Source organism: Macadamia integrifolia, chromosome 7, assembly GCF_013358625.1.
Source record: "Macadamia integrifolia cultivar HAES 741 chromosome 7, SCU_Mint_v3, whole genome shotgun sequence".
NCBI classification, from domain to species: Eukaryota; Viridiplantae; Streptophyta; class Magnoliopsida; order Proteales; family Proteaceae; genus Macadamia; species Macadamia integrifolia.
The window spans coordinates 30,186,485-30,203,027 of NC_056563.1; the positions used below are offsets into that span (position 1 = coordinate 30,186,485).

Sequence of the window (16,543 nt, forward strand, 5' to 3'; positions counted from 1 at the left end):
CGGTTGGGCAACATTTAGTGGTTGGGCACATGACAATGTGTGGAAGGGGGGTAAAGGGAAGGGCTGTGGCGGGAAGGATCCAAATACTAGTCCAGTGGCAGTTGGGCCATCCATATTACCAGTGTTGTGGACTTGTAGCTGATTGGGGCTGTCCATAAGTGATGAGATGGGGTCAACCTGTTTCTCCACAAGTAAGGATGCAATAAAGAAATCCTCTGTGTCTTCCATCGAATGTGGTGGGAAAGGAGATGGGTGCCCTACCACAGGGTGCATATCTGCAGTAAAATGAGTACTAGTAGTATCCAGATTCAGAAACCCAGGCACAGGAGCAACATCATTGTGGATGGGAATGCCAACACTATCGTTGATAGGTTTTCCATGGGTATTTGAGCTGGTAATAGCCTCACCATGACACTGTTGGGATGGAGCATCAGACCAAGGCCAATTATTGACCATGATTGGGGGAGAAGGCTTTGTTGAAGTAACCTTTGGGTGGGAGTGGAATACCCATATCATCCTTGTCAAAAGGGCAATAATCTATACCATGAAGGAATCGGCCATAGGTGAAGCAGATAGAGTGTAATTCATATTTAATGACAATGGGTGTAGTATTCCCATATTTGTTCCTAATCTTTGAAAACAGACATAATGCTCGGCTTTTCTTGAAGAAAACTTTGGCCCTTGTAGTCAAGGGTGGAAGACCTAATTCCACAGGGTTAAGAATAAGATCAGTGCATTTGCCAATACCAGCAATGGCTTCCCAAATGGGTTCTACATAGAAGCATGCATCGGGTATACCCGAAATCTAAATCCACAAAGGGATGAATTGCTGTTCAGCCTCATACATGGCATCATCAACAACATGAGGCATCAAATGTAGAAGGGATGTATTAATCCACTAGGGAGAGTTTAGCAACACTCAATCCCTATACAGAGAAGAAGAAAATTCCACAAAGAAATGGCCTTTGTCATAACAGACAATCAATGAGGCACCTTTTGATTCCCAAAGTTGAACCAGAGAGTCCCTTAAGACATCTCGAGTTGGTTTTGGAAAGCCAACGACATATCCAAAAAGTGAAAGTGGTGAGGCCTTGTAGCCAGTAATAGAACCATTATTTCCTTGCATAGGTTTTGGATACACCTGTGAGTTCCAAATAGACCGATAATGGCTTCGGTGGGAGGATTTACGAGGCCTAGAACGGTTGGGCTTACCTGGAGGAGGGATGTGGGCGTGATCAAACGTCAGGGTTTGGGTATGCACATTTTCAGAAGGTGGAGGAATAGGCTGTTTGTGTCGGTGTTTCATTGAGGTCGACATCGGCTCAGCTGGTGTTGTGGTCGAGGTCGATCGGAGCAGTAGAAGTTGATCGGTGTTCAGGGCGCAGGATGGGGCGATGAGTTAAAAAGGAAGTGGAGGAAGAGGAATTGTTATGTCGGTGTGAAAGAGACAGAAAATGTGTTCGGTGTTTTGTAGTGGAGAGGATTTGGTAAATTCCAACAAAGGGTAGGATGGGACAAGATGAGATAGGTAGGGAGTAGGGGTAAGAGGGTCAATGCACCCAAGATAGAACTTAAACAATCAGTCTTCAGAAAACAAAGGAGCATCGATGGGAGGAACTTTGCCACCGTCAAGACTAGGTAATGGGGAAGGAACGCCGAAGAATGGGGAGAGGGCCTAGACCGGAAGGAGAAATGGAGGTAGGGAAGGGTGTTGAAACAGATTTAGGTAGCAGCGAGGGTGTTTGCCATCAGGTAGTGTTCGGGATCGTTGGGGAGGGGGGGCGAAAGAGATGATTGGTTTGATCTTCACGAAATAATTGCATTTAGTACTAAACCTAACCCTTCTCTAGTATTGACAAATATAAATAAATGGATTGCTCATCTTAAGCTATATCCCATATGTTTTAATGACTTCACTTTGTGCATACAAATGGTCCAATCAGCTTAATTGCAGGTTTTCATAACCCTTTTTTGTCAAACCCAGTTTTAGTTTCTGCTGGTGCAACTAATATTCTGAACTCAACTTCAGGGTGAGCATATGGAATACTTATCCAGGGCAAGTTTAGGCTCATCAACACAAATTATACTGCAACTACTCAAAGGGAAGAAGTCGAGGCAGGAGGAGTCTTGGCAGGTATAAAGATGGAGGCCCACAAGGGATGGAAGATAAGAGAAGTTTGGTTCTCAAAAAAAGAAATTACTTCAACTTATTCGAAGACCAACTGGAGGAACATGGCCATTGCTACACCTTGCCACGTTTTTTGCAAATCAAGAATCTATCAAATACGATAACTTTTTACTGTAAAGACATAGAAAGTTGCCCAACCATGCATCAGCTACTATCAATACTCAATAGTCCTCTCAAAAAGAACCCCTGAAGTATATGCAAATAATGTATCATCTTAGTACTTGCTGTTACTAGTTTTTTCTCTTTCAATCAAAAAAAGATGTCTAATACCCTATTGTTATATTTTGAGTTAAACTTTCTGATTTACCCCTCCTCACTTAGGTGAGTCATTTGATTCTGTGCCTTTTGGTCATGATCGATTCTAAATATAAAAAGCAAGGTTTTCATGTGCCAAAAAAGGGACTCCCAATTATGAAAAGTGTCCAATTCATTTCAAAAAAATAAGAAACTGAATCTGGCATACCCTACAGGTTTTTACCTATTTCTATTCAAAAAAATTAGAAAAACACAAGAATCAGTTTTCCCTAAAATGTTACATTTTATGTTTTATTATATTTTTTTTATGAGAAAATAAAATCTTATTATATATATATATATATATATATTGTAGAAAATCTAAATAATACGCTAAGTAATTCGTTAAAATTATAACTACAAAAATAATTCCTTACAAAGAAAAAGATGTCTAAAAGGTAGTGAAGCCCCTATGCTCAGACATAGCAGGAGAGAAATGATAGTCCCAAGTACTCCCAACCGTCCTACATGCAAAAACCTTATCTATGTTAATGCTTCTACTAGTGTTTACATTGACTCCCACGTTGGTACAATATCTTTTAAAAAACATTCTCTTGAGGATGTGAATTTGAAATCGACCATTTACACTGAAATTGTGGAATAATTTATTAAATGGTTCGATTTTGGTTTTAAAATTGGAAACATGATTCGGTTTTGATTTTAAAGTTTAAACTGTTAATAGACGTTAAATCGATTAACATATATACAATAAGTTTAAGTTATTCAATGTCAAGTTTACATACATTTCAATTAAAAAAAAAATTTAAATTTACATTAGCAACTATTAAAAAATGCATATAACAGTAAACAAATAAGGTTATCGGGCAAAATACAGTAAAAACCTATGGCCAAAGTTTTTTTTTTTGGTAAAATACGGTTCAGATTCTTTGAGTTCCAAAAGTTGGGAAGTGAGGCTGAGGACTTGAGGGAGCATCAACTATGGAGGAAGACCCTGACCTATTTATTAATAATGGATTGCCTCTTTGCCGTTGCTTGACAGTGTTTTCAAATCGTGAGACCCATGGGCGAAAGCGGACAGGTCGTTAGACCCACACTCTCCATTCGGCCGACGACTTCCCGCTGCAGCTCTTCCATCCATACGGTCCTCGCTTCCCTCTCGGTTTTACTTCCATTCGGTCGGCAACTTAGCCGCTGCAACTCCACTCCCTCAATTGCTTCTTGTTTCTCAGTTTTTATGAAGTCACTGTATCAAGCTTACAAGGCTTTTTGGTGAAAGAGAAGAAGAATGGGATGGAACAGAGAGCAGCAGCAGCAGAAGCTGAGTCATCTGGTAAGAATTTTTTCCCCCTCATCTAAATGGTTTTGTGGATTCAACTATTGCAGAATAATGGTTAGAGAGAAAAGGTTTTCTTACACGGGAGGGATTCTGAGCTTTAGAAGTTACCTTTTTCCATTATATAATAAGGGAATAGATGACGATTTCAGTGGGAATGGGTTCTTGTACGACCCCCCAATGTGGGGGCGGAGGCGCGGGGGGGGGGGGGGGGGGAGTTTTTAGCCTGTTGGGTCGTTGGTTTTGTGCAAACTTTTACTCTTCAAGCTCGAACTTTCATCTCCATAGAGATCTTGAGAAGGAAAATTAGGGACAGAGCCCGATTTGTTAGTGAAATATCTTAGTTGCAACTGAAAACACGAAACATTCTATTGAGAATGTGTACCCCTCTTTTCTTTCTTAAGAAAATTAAACTTTTCACTTATTCGATGGAACCCCAACCATGTATTTCAGCCTCACCTTTTCGCTGTATTATATTCTGATTTTTGTTTTGTGTAATTTAGTCTGATGGACTTGCTTCTGTTTTGTTTTATATCTTGGGGAGATAGTGTAAACTTTTTTCTTCTCCTCAGGTGAAAGAAACTTAGTCCTCCTATTATTCCCTGTTATTCTAGAGCCTTAGAGGGTCAAGAGGTTCCCTTCCATGGCCAATTTGGTATATCAAAAGAACGAGACCCAGATAGTTCAAAGCATTTGCACAATCCTTGTGAAAGGAAATTGGCATGATCTATTAAAACCTGAGATCGCTTCAAGCTTTTCATCCACGACTGTTAATCGGGTCTTGCTACAGCTCTCCACTGATGGCTTTCTTTCTTGGGCATTCTTCAAATTGATAGAATCAATTCCTCTCTACAAACATTCCTTACAAACTTATTGGACCATGATTCATATCCTCACCGAGCAAAGACATTTCAAAACAGCACAGGACTTGCTTAAAAGGATTGCTTTGAAGGATTTTCTCTCATCACCTTCAGTATTAAATGCACTTGTTAGCAGCCACAATGACCCTGATTCAAATTCTCAGATACTAAGTTGGCTAGTGATCCTTTATGCTCAATCAAAGATGACCCAGGATGCAATTCAAGTCTTTGATCAAATGAGGATGAATGGGTTCAGACCTCATTTACATGCCTGCACTGCACTTTTAAACGCATTGGTGAAGGCTAGACTCACTGATAAAGCATGGAAAACTTACAAGAAGATGCTTCTGATTGGGGTTGTCCCAAACCTCTACTTTTTTAATGTTCTAATTCATGCTTGTTCCAAGTCTGGGGATGTGGAGAAGGCAGAAAAATTGTTGAATGAGATGGAAGCAAGGGGCATTTTACCTGATCTTTTTTCCTACAACACGTTGATCTCTCTCTTTTGCAAAAAGGGCATGCACTATGAAGCTTTGGCAGCCCAGGAAAGAATGGAAAGGGATGGAATATATCCTGATATTGTAACCTACAACTCCCTTATTTATGGATATTGCAGAGAGGGTAAAATGAGGGAGGCTTTAAGGCTTTTTAGGGAAATCAAGGGTGCAACTCCAAACCAGATAACATACACTACACTTATTGATGGACATTGTAGAGCAAACAACCTTGAGGAAGCTTTACTACTACATGAAGAAATGATGTCAAAAGGATTATACCCCGGGGTTGTTACTTATAATGCCATCCTACGGAAGCTGTGTGAGGAAAGGAAGATGAGGGCTGCAAATAAACTTTTGAATGAAATGAATGAGAGGAACATTGAACCTGATAATGTTACCTGCAACACATTGATTAATGCTTATTGCAAGATTGGAGATACAGCATCTGCTTGGAGAGTTAGGAACAAGATGTTGGAGTCTGGATTATCCCTAGACGAGTTCACTTATAAGGCTCTGATTCATGGGTTTTGCAAGGTACAGGAAATAAAAAATGCCAAAGATGTCCTGTTTGACATGCTTGATGCAGGTACGCCTCAATCCCACTAGCTAAATCTCAAGTATAAATTTACAAGTTGATGCATTAATGAAATAGAAGTTGATAATATAAGATATAGAAGGAAAGGTAATTTGTATTTTGTTATGAAACTAACATAGTTAATGACTAATGCTTCACTACTGTATTTGCAACATTAAGAGCGATGATGAAGCTCTTCTGTATGCTTATAACTTTTATGACTTGATTCTGGTTATTCTGGGGTTTATATATTGAACTAAGAACTTAGGGCTATCAGATATCAACTAGTAGGAGTAAGGTTTAAGTTGCTATTATGGGTAGGAAAAAAGGATAGCCTTCTGATGGATGGTATGGGATGTATTAATGGTGTAGCCAGGATTTAAGGAGGTTGAGACAGCAGGTTTGTGCCTAGGGGGATTTCCAGGTGCTTTTTTTTTGGATAGACGCCTTGTTGGTGTTGCCCAACACCTTGGGTGGCCTAACGCTTTGACAACAATGGTGCAGATCTAGGGAACTTCCATATTCATCCATATTCAGTCAGATGCTTAGTATCAAGTTCGAGGGATTTCTTTCCTCAGACCTTGGAATGTCACTATCTATGGCAGCCAGCACAAATAAAATCAACACTACTTGATGTAGATTGAGCTGCTAAAAGAAGGTGCTGTTGGTCCCAAATGAACCAAGCCAACAGTTCCAATTCTGGCACTCGAACCAGCAGCATGTCAGCCCCAACATGGGCCAATCGAGCCAGCAACCTTCTATTACTGTTCACACAGGTACTGTTCACATGATGGAAGAGATGCTGCCAATGGTTTTTAGGATATTAGATATTAGTTTCAATCTTTATTTCTTTGTTTTTGTCTTGGCAAGCAAGCTTTGTAACTTAGGAAGTTTTTATTTCCTTTTTGGGTTTGTCTTGGATGACAAGTCAGTCTTATTTGTTAGGAGACATTAGGCTAGTAGAAGTTTCTTTCTTTATGTTTACTTTGATTGTCAAGTAGTTGAGTTTAGAAAAGATTAGTTTTAAGTTTTAGTTTCTATTTTCAAAAGGTTTCCTAATTTTGGAAGCTTCCTAATTGTAATTCAGTTTGAGAACTAACATAAGAGGCATGGATCTATTGTAATGCTTTACACAATGAATGAAAAGTTATTTTGTGAGCCATGCTTACTCCTAAACATGAAATAGATTTGTTTTTTATCAACTAGAATAGTTGAGGGTGAGAGACCTAGGCTGAGATAGCCATTCCCCTATCCCCATTCTTCTCTTCCTTCTTTCTTTTGTTCTTCAATCTTTTCTCTTTATTTTCTGTTATGCCTTTGAGTGTTGAGAGATAGATCTATTATCAAGGCATCAATCAACACAGTCCAGAGATACAAACAACTCTGCGGCAGCCATTGAAGACCTTATTCTGGACAGCAGTTCGAGTACCACAGGTAGCAGCACAGAGACTAGGTTACCCTAAGCTTTTGGGGCTTTGTTTGGCTGCCCAAAGGGACCTTCGATCAAGAGAGCAAGGCCTGATCAGACCTGCGCTGAGAGTTGACTGAAACCTCCAGTTTCAGCCCCAAACTTGACTAAGTCTTTGTGAGGTCAGATCTCTTCAACCAACCAGCAGTTCAGGCTCATCTTGATGCAGATCAAAGCTTGAAGACGAAGAGAAAAACAAGAGTCAGAAAACACTGTTCATTGACATTGTTCACATGAACAGTACTGTGTGTTAAAATCTTCTATTATTAATTTCCTATTTAGTTGACTTTAGTTAGTTTCTATTTTCTTAGTGAGCTAGTTAGTTTCCTATTTTTTAGTCAAAGAAGTTTCTATTTTGTAACTTAGGTTAGTTTCCTTCTTGAAATTAATTGTTAGTATCTAATTTTGTTAAGCTTGGTTAGCAAGTTAGACACAAATTAGAAAGTCTTATTTCAGTCCATTAGTTTCTTTTTTTGTTATTTCTTTGTGTCCAAGTTTTGTAAGGCTATTTAAAGGCCATTGATCATAATGAAAAAAGTATTGAAGTTTATAAAAATTGAATGTTTACTCATGGCTGAGATAGCTATTACCTTGAGGGTTGAGATGCCCATTCACTAATTCTTCTTCCCCTTTCTCAACACCACCATCAAATTCTCTTTTCTTCTTTTTTATTTTCTGTTTTAACCTTTGTGAGAGTGTTTTGAGAGCTATGACAAGATTGTTTGAAGAGTTGAAGGCCTCCAAGATTGGTGATCAGAGAGACACGCATACAACCTCTTAATTTTCAGTTACACCCATATAGGACCTTCATCTACTCCAAGTTTCAGCTCCATTTAAGCTACGGTTTGTGAGATTTCATATTTCTTCCTATTTAGCCAGATTTTTCAGATCCTGGCTGGGATTAGGATCACTTGTGATTCTAGTCTGCATTACATCTTTCGATGGATATTTAAACATCATACAAAAGTTCTTTACTCCAGTTTTGAGCATCATCAGAAGTTCCTACCTACAATTCTTGAAGGTTGTCCAAAAGTTCACGTTTTCTTGCAACCAGCATATCTCCCAGCTCGGTCATCATAATTTGACTAAACTTTGAGGGTTTGTGGGAGCATACAAGAGCTCCATTGGATCCAAATATTAGGCTCATCAAAGGTCCAGTTTGTGAGTTCTCTAATTTCTCCCTGTTCAGCCAGATTTTATTTTCAGATCCTGCTTGGGATTAGGTCCTATGTGATCTAGTCTGACATACACATACTACTCTATTACTTAGCTACAACTGAGCATTTTTCTTGTTCAACTACAACTTATTAGTGAGTTTAGTGACCTCCAGAGCCACAAATTTGGAGCAAACAAACAGATCAGCTAATTATCTCTTGAAAGTTTCATTACTTTCATTCCAGTGCTCAAGGTTCTTGTACAGATAAGCTTAAATAGATTTTTAGCTTCTAATTCTTGAGAAAGAGGTTCACGGGAAACCATAGTTGTCAAGGCGTCGCCTAGGCGACGACTAGGGGTCCAAGCTGTTTGCCTGGGGCCTAAGCGACAATCGCCTTGTTGCACTGCATGCCGCCTTGTGTTTTGGCACTTATTTATGCCAAATATCATTTAAGTAAATGTATTTACTTAAGATATTATTCATAAATAAGGAAATACCCCTTATTTGAATCCAATAAAAATAGTTTAAAAATCAAATTCCAAAAGGATAAAAAGTCAACCCCCCAGTCCAAGAACAAAAACTGGATTTTGGTTATAGGGGCAATTTTCAACTTTTAAATACTGGGGTTTTTCTTAATTATGAAAATTTAATAAATTCTATCATGTTAAAACATTGCTAAAAACCAAAAGTCCGGTAAAATAATTTTTTGTTTTGATACCATAAAATTATTTTCATTCAGACGATTTTAACAGCATTTGCGCACTTAAAAATAAGTTTGACCAGAGCATAACTTTAGCATAACTTTGTCATTACAATTTAGATTTAAGTAATCTTAGACTTGTTGGAAATTTGGTTTTATATTATAACTAATATAAAAAGTCTCATGTAAAAATAATATCATTTGACCAGTCAAACTTATTATAGAACAAGAGAATTTCTCTAAATTTGTATTTTTTATAACTTAATATGACTAAATGTTAATTTTTTATGATTTAATATGGCTAAGTGTTGATTTTTAATGACTTGATGTTGCTTAATCTTGATTTTTTATGATATAAGGTATATAGAGCTTACTAAATAATGCTAGAAAATAGGAAAAATAAAAAATAACACTTTGTCGCCTTGTTCACCTTAAGGAGGACGCCTAAGCGCTTAGACAACCCTCCACCTCCTTGGCACCGTGACAACTATGCGGGAAACAATCTATCCGTGAAGTGGGGGTAAGGCTACATACATTATGACCCTCCCCAAACCTGCAATGGCGGGAGCCTAGTGCACTAGGTATACCCTTTTAATCCTTGAGAAAGAGGTTTGTACACTCCCTGCCACGTGGATAGATTATATGGCTATTCTGACCATTGGATGAAAAGATAATGGTCTAGATCAGCCACAGGTCAGTGTCTAATCCAATGAAATACCCCCCGCGTATTGGCATGCATTCCATGTATGGCCATGCACGCCTATGGGTGTCCGACAACTAGCATGCACTCTCCCATGGCCATGGACTTTCAAAGCTATGTTTTGCCCATAGTTATTAAGGGGTTGGTAAGGCATTGTTGAGGCGACGCCTAGGCGCTGAGGTGGTCCAAAAGCCGTAAAGCAGTAGTACGCCTTAATTGTATCACGTAAGGCGGCCGCCTTATAATCATTTTGTAATTTAATACTTTTTAAAAATTACTTTAAGTACATTCCAAATATAGATTTTTTATTGGTTGGTGTATGGTCTTGTTAACACTTGAGATGCATGGGATTAGCTTCTAGCATTTAAAGTTACTCCACAGAAAAACCAAAACAGTGAAACACGATTCACCTGATTTTTTTCATTTTCTTCTGTTCTTCACTAAGCGGATGTGCTATTGAGCTCTGTACCCTAATTTTTTTGTTCCTATCTCTGTTTTTTTTTTTTTTTTCCTTCTTTCTTCTTTCTCCTCCCTTCTCCCTTATTTCTCTTTCTTATTCTGATCTTCATTCTTCTTCTATTCTGCAACTTCTACATACGATACCTGTTTTTTTTTTTCTTCTTTCTTCTTCATTTTCTTTTGTTATTCCTGTGGGCTGTGGTTCTGTTTTTAATTAATTAATTCAATATTTCAATATGCTTATAGCCTCTTATATGCAGCTATATATTAGTTTATTACTACCTAGTTTATTCTGTTAGATTGCCATTAAGTAGGTTATCAATTGGACAGTTGCTGAATTGCATTTTGTTCTTAATCTGCCCTATTTTGATTTCAATTTTTAATTCTGTTTGCTGGTATTTATTTAATAGGATTCAACATATGAGTAATAGGATTCAACTAGGAATTGAGTCAAAGAGAATGATTTTATAAAAAAATTATACAGGAACGCTTTAGTCAATAAGGCGACGCCTTATGCCGCCCTTATTGCTAAGGCGCTCCGAAAGACTCTCAAACGCCTCCGTCGCCTCACCGCCTTAATAACTATGGTTTTGCCACATGGAAAACTCCAGTTGGGATGACACTTGACATACATGTAGGGGACCTAGGGGTCGTCTACCTGCCTAATTTTACCCCATATGATCTACCGAGTGGCAATTATTGGATTTTAAAGTGGCTTGTAGGAATCCGGCATGCCTAATTCTTCTAGTGAAGAAAATTAGAAATCGAGACTAGCTCTCAGCCAGAAACCCTTTAAAATAACATAGGAATCTCTCAAACTAGTAATTGTTGGAGCTACTAATTTTATGGACATCTAGTGGATCAAAATTTTTATGGAGAGGAAGGGCTCAAGCTCCCCATTCTCTTTTCAAGTTTCAGCTCATACAGAGTTTATAAAAGTTTTGAAAATCCACTATGATGAAATAGATAGATGGAAAACAAAAGAACAGGGGAAAATGTATGTGGCTGCATTTGGCTCTGAAATTTGACACATGAGTGATCCAAACGATGCCCTATCCATCCAACGGTCAGAATTGCCACATCATTCTTCCGTGGGACGTAATTGCCTGGATCACATAGGAAGGCCTTTCTATGTATTTGTTAATTTAAAATCTGGAACCCATATAAAATTAATGAAACCATAAGACCAAATAAAATGACATAACAAAAACAAAACTAGAACGCTTTATTCGATAAGGCGACGCCTTATGCCCGCCCTATCGCCAAACCACTTTGAAAGACTCTCAAACGCTTTGATCGCCTTTCCGCCTTAATAACTATGGTCCAAAAGTCACATGTCCAAAAATGAGATCCACCCCGTATACATGATTCACGCGCATGTGCACACAAAATGACCAACTGTCTAGTATAAAGTTCAATGAATTTGACTGGATCCTGTGATCAAATTCCTTTATAAGAAGTCTTTGGACAAGTTGTTTAATTTGTCCCATCGTTTTTCAACATAGGTTGTAGAAAATGGATTGTTGAGAATTTGGAATCCATGTATATGCCTCTTTAGGATAAAACCAAAGACGTTTTTTTATGCTATCATGCACCACTGACTGGTAAAGAGGGATAATATAGCTTAGGTTGGAGGAGCTAAAAAATGAGATGCAGGCCTAATATGACTTTAGGAGAGTTAGTGAGAAATAAATGCATAGCTTAGGTTGAGAATTAGTAAGAGTGTATGACTGAATAGAGTTGAATGGAAAAACAAGTTTTGTGATATACGTGTCATTGCATTGCAGAATGGATTACTTCAGTCAAGTTGGTCATAATTTCATTGGGTGCTGCATGCATATAATGTTCAATTTTCTTTATCTCCAGTAAATTTCTAATTCATTCCAAAATTTGTATTTATAATTATTGCAAAATGTGACGAATTAATTACAGGATTCTCTCCATGTTATTACACTTATTCATGGCTGGTGGATGGATACTGCAACAAACAGAATGAGGAAGCAGTTCTAGGACTCCCTCATGAGCTCATTGAAAGAGGCTTCTGCGTAGATATCTCCATTTACAGAGCACTGATACGAAGTTTTTGTAAGAGGGGAAAACTTGAATGTGCACAAAAGGTCTTCAATCTAATTCAAGAGAAGGGTATATCAGGTGATTGTGTTGTTTACACCACTCTGGCCTATTCTTACATGAAAGCTGGGAAGTTGAATTTTACTTCAGAGATGTTTGATGACATGGCAAAAAGGAAGTTGATGATAACACTTAAGATCTACAAATCCTTGAATGCTTCTTATGTTGATGATACTGGCATCTTAGGCCTATTTTGGGATCTTGCGTTTGAAAGAGGCCTGATTTCAAACAATGTTCTCTACATGATGAGGCCATTGGATTGAAACTGTTTCAAGAGTCCATTTTCCATAAAGAAGATGATGAATTTAAACATTAGAAGTTCAGTTCCTTTTTTTTTTTTTTTTGGGGGGGGGGTGTGGTGGGGGAGGAGAGGGTTTTATGTGAATGATCCATTTGGAAGATTAGAAGGGCCGTCTACCAAACACATACAATTATATGTGCAGGCTGATGCAAGGTGAAGACCCATTGTTGAATGGACGGAAAGGTTGACAACTGTAAGTTCATAGGCCAAATATCAGTCAATATAGATTGGTAACCTTGTGTTGTGAATGATTGTCCTCATTTTCCCCCCTGATAACCCTCACTCTGTGGATGCAGAGCTTGTTAAGTATATATGGTTTATATCTGTCAACCGGCCCCTAATTTTATTTATAGTTCCTCAGGAATTGAGAATGAATTTGTACCAATCAATGGAAAATTGAACTTGATGTATTGATTGGCTGCAGTAAGATTCAGTACCATATGAACAACTTCCAAAGATTTTGGATCTCAAAGTAAGAAAGAACTGATGTGAGAAGGTGGCATTTCATTCAGTGGATCTATATGACCCCTTATTGGGATGGAACATCTCTGGGATTCCTACTTGAAGTTTAAACCATCTTTGGATCTCAAAGTAAGAACTGATGTGAGAAGGTGGCAATTCATTCAGTGGATCTATATGACCCTTATTGGGATGGAACATCTCTGGGATTCCTACTTGAAGTTTAAACCTGCTCTCCAAAATAAATTTGATTGCAAGGTACTCAAAATGAATTTTCCAGTAGGCAATGCTCTCTCTTTCTTTTTCTTTTTATTTCTTCTTTTTTGTAAGTATCAGCTGATTGTGTATTTAACATTAAGAAGATTGATTGTTACATATAAGAAATTAATATGCCTATTGTTCTTTAGTTCATAAAGATTTGCCTTTTGCTTCCAGAAGACCATGCATACCTTCCGGAAGCATTCCGGATCCCTTACCTTTGCCGGACTTTTTTTTCTCTTTACCTTCTCTATGAAAACAACCCTATCTCAACTAGGCTTGTCTTCGGTCTTGTTAATATATTGGGGGTGATTGGTTGATATTGCTTCATTTGGGTTGTCATTCATATATTAAATTTAGTGTCTCCCTTAACAGTTTATGGTTGATTCAAGAATAATATTTTTTATCATGGCTTTTTGTAAGATGTCTTTAATTAGCATGGTGTTGCTGTATGTGTTCAGCTTCTGAATGCTGTGAGAAATACAGGGCCATTCACCTGTGGCAATTGCTTGTCCATGCCAAGTTTATTTAAAGATAAAATGAAAATGAATCAAGGTTTACCTTGTCTGTGACTATACTTAGAAAGTCTCAGACTTGGGACTAGTAGAGATATGCTTGTGTTTGAATGTGCTGTAATTAAATAGGGACCAGATATGATTGTATTTTTGTTTTATATAGCTGTATTCAGAGACAGTGAATAAAAATAGCATCTTTTATTATAAAAGTATTTATAATATAAAATACATACAAAATTGAAATCTATTTATTATAGTTTCTTCCATTTTTAACTCTTTTGTGAAAGGCCTGTTCCATTTGCATAGTATGAACATGATTGAAAATCTTGTGTTTCTTTTTCTTTCCATAAATTTTCAATTATATTCAACATTTTATTCTTACTTACGAAAGTTCGTATGGAATTCGGTAATTTGCTAGCTAGATGCATACTGTTATTAAGATTCCACTCAATTTTGTCAGTATACAGTATGTGTCCCAGTGATCTCCTCAAACTTCAATATTTGATCCTGACTCTTCAAAGTTGATCCTTAAAATCTGATTAATGTTGTTAAGACTTAAGATTGTCAAACAAATGAATAGCATTGTTCCAAGGACATCATTTTGAATATGCAGAAATCATGGATCTGTCAGGGGATGCTAGTAATGAACAATTTTGATAATCATGTCGCTAGTTCTTCCCCCCTCCCAACACACACACACACACACACAAAGAGGTGTTGCATATAAAACTAGTTGTTAATGTTGTGTTACTGTATTCTTTAGTTCTTCTTTGATGTAGCTGCACGAAACAAAACAAAGATGAATTTAAGTAGGTTCAGGAGCACAGTTGTCATGGTGTCTAGGCAACCCAAGACGTTTTGGAGGGGACCTGGACACCAAGGTGTCAATGCCTTGACAACTATGTTCAGGAGTTTCGAGATGGACTGCTGAGGTGCTTTGCTGTTTGTGTGTTGCTTGGTGGCTAGTTCCTGTAATACTGATGACATAATTCAGCTAGACTGGAATCTTCTTTATCCACAAAAAATAAAAAAGAGTTGTGTTTGTCATGCATGACAGAAAACTACTGTAAATGATTCTTCATCGAGCAAAGTTTTTCAACTATCATATTTATGGTGTGATTTGCCATATAACATTCCCCACCCCCCACCCCCACCCCCACGCCCTCCCTTTACTGTGCCTTTGGGTATGGTCTATTTTGAAGTATACTACAGATATTGCACAATGAGTAGCCTGACATATCAATATTACATATGTAATCGATAGTGTTATAGTGTTCTACAATAGAGTTATGAATCATTACAAATTGCTTGATATGTATACAATAGAGTTATGAATCACTACAAATTGCTTGATATGTAAGCTATAAATTTTGCGGCTTTGCACATTCAGACTTTTAAACTGTTTCTATGCCTTACTTTCTCTATTTTTAATTTCTATTTCCCAGAAGTTTTAATCATCTCTCCTTTCTTGGAAGGGAAAGTGCCATGTAAGGAGAATCCATTGGATTGATTGTTTAAATCAGTGAGCCATCAATAAATCTTCTAATAAGGTTTTGGGAGCACCGATAATTTTGAACTTAAATAATCATCAGTTATTTCTTCAAGGTGACAAATATTACAGCTAATGTAACAAAGACGAATACCCTTTGTTATTTTTTGTCAAAAATAAATCCTATATGCATGGGTCACATAGTAGCAGTAGTAAGAAAATTTCTGATTCCTGTTGTGGATCTCGCGAGTAAAATTTCATCTTACTCTATTACTAAGATTAAACGATATTTTGATGCTTGGAAGTTCTTTATTTTGTTTATTTATTTATTTTGGGGGGGAGGGGAGAGAGGGGTTTTCATTTTGCTCAAGTAGAAGATGGGGTGAGAAGATGGGATGAATTGATCCAGATCAGTGCAACACAACGAAAAGCTGTAGATTTAACCAGCGCACCTTCCACTGATAAATGTGTTTATTTGCTAGTTTTTGTAATTCTCTACAATGACAAGTTGTAGATGGAAAATCAAAGTTTTTGGGTTCCAGGGGTAGTATGGTTGCAAGCCTGAAACTTAAAGGAATTGACGGAAGGGCACCATCAAGAGTGGAGCTTGTAGCTTAATTTGACTCAACGTAGGGAAACTTACCAGGTCCAGATATGGTTAGGATTGACAAATGTCTAGTTTTTAATGCGGAGTTGTGTGTGATTACATAGTTTTCAATTTGGAGTTGTGTGTTCAAGTTGTTACTTTGTGTTTAGCGGAGCTATCAAGAATTCGTTATCTTATTCCTCCTTTCATGAAAGTATGTTGGCTGATGGATTATCTCAGTGATGGATGTAATGCATGTAGGATGTTTTGATTTGATCGATCTATATGGTACATCAGGTAGACGGCCGGTACCTTATTATAGTCTATCGTTATAAGTTTGTGGTTGATTTGTAGTGGTGCATCAGGTTGATAGCTGGCACTTGTTATAGTTAGCCATAATCCGGGAATCCTTTTGCATAAATCCTTGTGCTCGTCCTTGCTTGGTATCCCCATGTAACCGACCCCATTAAGCTGAGATAAGGTTTTGGATGTTGTTGTTGTTGGTGGTGTATTTAATACCTTTAATTTTTTGTATTAGATATTGTTTTTGCCACCACACCCCCCCACCCCCGCCCTCGCCTTCGCGCTCGCCCTCCTCTCTCAACTGGAGGTTTA

At 37.7% G+C, this 16,543-nt stretch overlaps 1 protein-coding gene across 3 annotated transcripts; it reads left to right on the top strand.

Annotated features, from left to right (window-relative positions):
* The first annotated feature begins 3,361 nt into the window (after window positions 1-3,361).
* Window positions 3,362-13,495, top strand: LOC122083416 (pentatricopeptide repeat-containing protein At5g38730). Of its 3 annotated transcripts, none has more exons than XM_042651216.1 (4): window positions 3,362-3,773; window positions 4,349-5,719; window positions 12,123-12,341; window positions 13,046-13,495. In XM_042651216.1, the coding sequence occupies exons 2-4, from the start codon at window positions 4,420-4,422 to the stop codon at window positions 13,063-13,065; spliced, it is 1,539 nt and encodes a 512-aa protein (XP_042507150.1). In that variant the 5' UTR covers window positions 3,362-3,773; window positions 4,349-4,419; the 3' UTR covers window positions 13,066-13,495. The 3 variants fall into 3 exon arrangements, 2 of the variants coding, with proteins under 2 accessions (XP_042507150.1, XP_042507149.1); XR_006141653.1 differs by having other exon boundaries at window positions 3,363-3,773; window positions 12,123-12,814; XM_042651215.1 differs by having other exon boundaries at window positions 3,363-3,773; window positions 12,123-13,495.
* Window positions 13,496-16,543: the final 3,048 nt, after the last annotated feature.

Coding starts and splice junctions, on each gene's coding strand:
- LOC122083416 (XM_042651215.1), top strand. CDS start 4,420: ATGGCCAATTTGGTATATCAAAAGAACGAGACCCAGATAGTTCAAAGC. Junction 5,720..12,122: donor GTTTGACATGCTTGATGCAG/GTACGCCTCAAT, acceptor AATTAATTACAG/GATTCTCTCCATGTTATTAC.